Genomic DNA, 6,000 nt, shown 5'->3' on the forward strand with positions numbered 1-6,000 from the left:
ATAGTTATTTTCCAGTGTGCTGCTTTATATTGTTGGATGTTATGAGGGACGTTTTAAATGTTGTTACACGTCCATAATCCATGCCATAGGTCTGTGTTTGAGGAGTTACATTTATGACAGTTTGTTATTCTTTTTGGATTCTTATTTTTTGGGATGTTAAATCCTAGATTTGCTTGATGTATTATTTTGAAGAATATCTCTTTCCATTTTTTGCTGTATGTACATTTTTTGATTTTTGACCATCCTTCTAATATTTTTGTATGCTTTGATCTGAAAGCTGAAGGGCCCATGTCTTAAAAAGTTTTGGGATATGTGTATTTGAATAGGAATTTTGTAAGTTTTTATATAGGTTTGAAATTGATAGTGTGAAACAAGCCTAAGAGGTACGGTAGTTTGTGAATTTTTTGGATTTCTTTCCATGTTACCAGTGTGTCTCTTAGGACTATTGATCTCTTTGCTATGGTCGGCCAGTAGGTGTATTTTGTGTGTGAGAGACTTTTGAGATTTTCTGGAGCTATTAATGCTTCCTCTAAAAAAAACTTTTAATGGTAAACTGAAAATGGCTCTTTGTACAAAATGTGCTAAGGTGCTGGTTTCTAAAGTACAGTATTTCACGGTTGTGCAGTTTTCACATGTTTGCCATTAATACTGCCGTGTAGTAGTCCTGTACATAGCTGAAATGCTCTAGTCTAGTAGTAAACTCTGGATTTTCTCTATTTTCCGTCAGTAGGGGAGCAGACAGGCTCCTTATCTCTGCTCTCTAAAATTATAAAAACTCATTATAGCTCAGTTCCTATCTTACTGATAAGAATGTGGCCTCTTAGTAGTTTAGAGATGAGGTTTATTAGATGACCGGCACAAAGTGAAAATACCAGTCACACAGTTAGAAAAACTGTTAATTCTTTGTGACAGAAAGGCTCAATCTTTTTAATAAAGGCCATTTGAAAATATGATTTTTAGCCGAAAATTTCTAAAATACAATCAAACTAAAATTGCCTCCAAAGGTGTACATAGCCTTTTAGACATTGTTATTATTCAGAACTGCTGTGATTATAAGTTAACATTTGCAAGTGAACTGCTGCTGACTGCTTCGTATTTGCATTTTAGTTGCCGATGGCAGTGAAGATGATGAAGGAGGTACTGTAATTGCAAGAAAGGTTGGTGAAGCCGTACAGAACACATTGGGAGCAGTGGCAACAGCTATTGACATTCCATTAGGTAAGAGGTTATCCTATAAATAAATGGTGGGAGTATAAGGACACTACTAGAAGTGCCTGTACATATTAGCTGTCGGAATCTGCTGACTTTAGTGTATATTGAGACCGCCAGACTCTCAACTGATAACAGATGTCGGGTGGAAAGAAAATTGGACATGGTAAATCTTAATATGTCTTATGATTTTTATTTTTTTCTGCAGTAAATAAGCTACTGCCAGTGGGGTCCGACAGTCACTTATCTTTCTCTTCTTCACTGATAGAACATGCATGCCAGTAGGAATAACTGTTGGCCGACAGCTATCTTAAAAGGGTATTTCTGTCTGGACATTTACGGCATGATGGCATTTATGACAAATGTCTGGTAGGTGCAGCTCCCATATCTGGGATTCGCTCTTTGGGACATCTGAAAATAAGCAAGTAACAGTGCTCGGCTGTTTTTGAAAGTACCTTAGCAGTAAATGCAGAGACCAGTGCATGTGCAGTCTGCTCCCCATTCACTGCAGCGTGCGAAAGGGTCCTGTTCTTCAGAAAGCAGCGGATTCCAGAGGCCGGACCCGCACCTTTTGGATGTTTTTGTTATATCCTGTGTATATGCCTATCAGATTGGTGAGATCCTACTGCAGGGACCCTATATCCAGTGGAGCCCCACTGAAATGGAAGGGGCGGCTGGTTGGCAAAACACATCCCCTCTCGTGGGAGTGCTGGAGAATACAGCGCTCGGCTATTTCTGGCACTCCCATAGAAATGAATAGAGCAGAAGCATGCTTTTCCAACCAGCCACTATGTCCATTTCAGCCCCTGTTCTCCTGATCTATGGGGGATCCAGTGGTTCTACCCCCACCAATCTGATTAGCCTGTGGATAGGGGAACACTTATTTAAGAATGTTTTCTAGAATTTTAATATTGAAGACCACTCCTTACGGTAGGTCATCCTTCTCAATCTGGTGGGAGTCTGACGCTGTTTTTGAAGGGGCGCCTGCCAATGATGACACTGATATAAAAGCTGTATTTAATAAGCTTCACTTGCCAAAAAAATGAAAATCTATTAATGCTGTAGGTAAATGTTGTTAGTAGCAGTGTCCTTTTTATGATAATTATAAATTATTATTTTATTTCAATGCTGAATTCAAGGACTAATGAAAGATGCAGCAAGACCTACCTACTGGATTCCAGACCACGAGATCACACATTGCTTCCAATGCAAGAAAGAATTTAACATCAAACTCTCCAAACACCATTGTCGGGCTTGTGGACAGGGCTGCTGTGGTGACTGTTCAAGTGATAAAAGACCAGTGCCCTCCCGTGGCTGGGATCATCCTGTCCGTGTGTGTGTTAACTGCAATAAGAAGCCTGGTGACCTATAACCATACTCCATTACCAGATTTCACAATGCATTACCTACTCAGGGCTAGATAATAACGGAACCTATCTTCATCTATAGGCGTCTTTACCAATGCATGCTCTGACCTATCAGCTGTGGTCTCATCCTCCTCCTCCTTATTTTTACAATTATTATTATATTAAACCTTGATGACACCAAACATGCTTTGTCTAGGAGACTGAAAATCATATAATCTGCACTTTGTAACATTGGAATATAAATCCACTTTGTATGCACCTTGCAGCTCCACCACACTAGGACTATATTAAATTTTTGGTTCTCTTCCGCCGTTGCTTTTTTGGAACATATTTTTATTTCAATATAGGACATTGTCCCAAGGTTGTCCAACATGTTTCTGCTCATACCGTAAGATGACGAAGACTTCATGTTAATTTATATGTGGAAATCTTAAAATTTGTTAATTTTTTTTCACTATAAAAATCACCTGTAATATAGATAGGCGTCAATTCTGAGTTGCTGTATAACTGGTGTCAACCCAATTGTCAAACTGAGATTTTAAATGATTCTATACGGTCAGCCTTTCTAGAATATAGACAATGAATGCAAGTAACGTATAGAATGCTGCTCGTTTGAGAATCTTATTCATCCCCATTTTAAATTGATGTTAGATATTTACTGTATTTTTGGACTATAAAGCTTCCATCTACCCTGGTGATCTAGGGTAGTGGAGGGGTTATTGCTTTCTTCCTTTGCCACCATAGGGAGAGGTTAATGCCAGGTACCCCGGTTGCCTAAAGTAGTGAAGGGGGTAAAAGTAGGTGTCCAGTTGTCTCCATTGATGTTGTCTTTTTTTCTGACATAGTCAGGGGGCCCAGCAGCACCACCAACCTTTTCCTATTTTCTTATCGATCAGGCAGAGCATCCATGAAGATATGTGTCTAACCATAGAGTGAACGGCATAGCTGCACAATCCCCTGTATCCCTGCTCCAATACTAATGATAAGTGAAGGGTAGTGAGGAAAAACTGAAAATCATGGGCACATCATGCTAAAGAGGTTGTACAAGGTTAAAAAAAAAATGGCCTCCTTCTTTCAAAAACTTGGCCGCAGGTTGTGTGCAGTATTGCAGTTCAGCCATAATCACTTCAGCAGAGCTGAGCTGCAATGCCATACACAACCTGTGGACAGATGTGTTGCTCTTTCTGGAAGGATGCAGAAATCTGGGCAACCCCTTTAATGTGATGTGCCCTTGGTGTTACCCTGCATACAATAGATTGTGCGACTGTGGTTTATCAGCTATGCCAGAGGTCAGCCTCCTTCGGCCCTCCAGCTGCTGTAAAACTACAATTCCCAGCATACACACTGGCTCAGATGCTCTTGTAACTCCTATAGAAGTGAATGGGTAGATAAAGGTTAACTGGTTTGGACCTTTTTAAATGGGGCTGTAGGCAAGAAGCTTTATACCAAGTGAATATTGGTTAAAAAAAAATAGTTTATTACTAATGTCAACACGTTTCAAGGGCGTACCGCCCTCTTCATCAGGACAATTATACAATGTATGATTTTTTATTTTTTTTTACCAGTATTCACTTGGTATAAAGCTTCTTGCCTACAGCACCATTTAAAAAGGTCCAAACCAGTTACCTTTTATCTACACATCTTCTTATCCTGACAACCACGAACGTGACTCAGGAAGGGACCTTGGCAGCAGTACCGGCATCCCCGCACGCTGGATGGGCAAATACCAGCGAAGGCAAAAAAAAAACGTTGTTGTGACTCATCACAACACAATACGGTAAGTGCAACCGAGAATAAACTGCTAAATTTCTGTGATACAGCAACACACACGAGGCGCCGCCTCCTGTCGTCTTCTTTTTTATATAGAAGTGAATGGAGCATTCTGGGAATTGTACTTTTGTAGAGCAGATGGAGGGCCAGAGGTTGCTGATCCCTCAGCTATACAGAATTGGGCAGAGACCTTCGTGGATGCTTCACACGATTATTAATGAATAGGGAGGGTCTGCTGCAGCTGATCTTCTGACTAGATCATGCTCACTTTTCAGCAAACTTTTTTTTCCTGATAGTTCAAAAATACTGCATATTATTGTAGCTGACAATGAATATAAAGACTGATGAAGATGATGAGTATTTCCAAATGGTCCAAGTAAAGCTAGCACTATCCATAATTTTAATATCTGAGCCCGTCATCACCTTTCCATTTTGTAAGAGTAGACAGGTCCTCTGTACATTACTATGATTTACGTCTTTTCTGTGTAAGAAAAATCAGAGCCCCAAATTATCCACTGCTGTCAATGCAAAATATGACCGGAGGAGTGCCGGAACGAGGCCAAGGTATGTGGCTGTATACACTAGCTTCCCATAACCAGCGGGGTGTGGTGTATTTCTTTATTGCCCGAGACTCCTCCATGGATATTTTACATTGGCAACAGTAGAGGTTTAACCACAGATTTTGTCTAAGGGATTTTATATAAAAATGTGTTTATGAACAATATCATCCCTTTGCTTATGTCACAAGAACATTTTATGAATGTAATCCTCTAAAAACTAAAATATACTATATACCCAAATTTTATTATTCGTACTCTTGCCTTCTCCAGGAGAGTAAAACTTGCAAATCTACTATTCCTTTGTTATGAGTGATTGAAATGTTGCTTGGTTTTAATTTATTGTCTGTCCTATGATAAAATATACAGGACTGGTAACTTATTTTATCTGTAAGTGCCTTTTTGGGAGTGTGTAAAAGATAAATGCATTTGTGTTTCTTTTCCCCCTCTTTCTCAGCGGTACTTCATAAATGCGGTAATTGTGTTGTCTTAATACTTCTTAAATTGTCTTTTGTTCTGTCACTTCTATTGTTGTGACTGAGTAGGTTTTACTCTAAAATCACCCAATATTAAATAGAGTCTGTCACCTGAAAATTCAATGTTGAACCAGGCACGATGCCTTGTAGAGTTAGCTCAGCTGAATGTAATGATACCTGTCACTTAGTCATCCCGTTCCTTTATTCTGGAGATAAATTACTTTTTTAATCCATATGCAAATGAGCAACTAAGTGCACCCTAGCGCCTCTGCAAGCCCCCCTCCTGTTTGATTGACAGCGCTAGGCAAGATGAATACCGTATGTGGGAACCATAGCGCTATAAATCAAAATGGAGAAGGGTCCGGCAGAGAAAACAGGATAAGCAAAGGTGCACACATTGGCTTGGGCCAGCCCTTGATGCACATAAATACTTATTTGCATATAGATTAAAAGTTAAGAAAAAATCTCCAGAATGAAACAATGGATTGTAAAGTGAAAATTATCATTATATTCAGGTGAGCTAGGCCTACAATGCACTGTGCCTGGTCTACCAGTGAATTTCCTGGTGACAGACTCCCTTTAAAAGAAGTCCACAATTGGTAGCTGTTAAGATGAAATCTA

The 6,000-nt window shown here is 39.5% G+C and overlaps 1 protein-coding gene across 1 annotated transcript in view; it reads left to right on the forward strand.

The window, feature by feature from the left end:
• Positions 1-5,143, forward strand: part of ZFYVE1 (zinc finger FYVE-type containing 1) — a 43,524-nt gene extending 38,381 nt beyond the window's left edge. The window contains exons 10-11 of the mRNA XM_044271755.1: positions 1,108-1,218; positions 2,349-5,143. Coding sequence (XP_044127690.1) covers positions 1,108-1,218; positions 2,349-2,581 — 344 coding nt within the window. The 3' untranslated portion in view covers positions 2,582-5,143. The remainder of the gene's footprint in view (positions 1-1,107; positions 1,219-2,348) is intronic.
• Positions 5,144-6,000: the final 857 nt, after the last annotated feature.

The sequence above is a fragment of the Bufo gargarizans genome, chromosome 11 (assembly GCF_014858855.1).
Source record: "Bufo gargarizans isolate SCDJY-AF-19 chromosome 11, ASM1485885v1, whole genome shotgun sequence".
Lineage (NCBI taxonomy): Eukaryota > Metazoa > Chordata > Amphibia > Anura > Bufonidae > Bufo > Bufo gargarizans.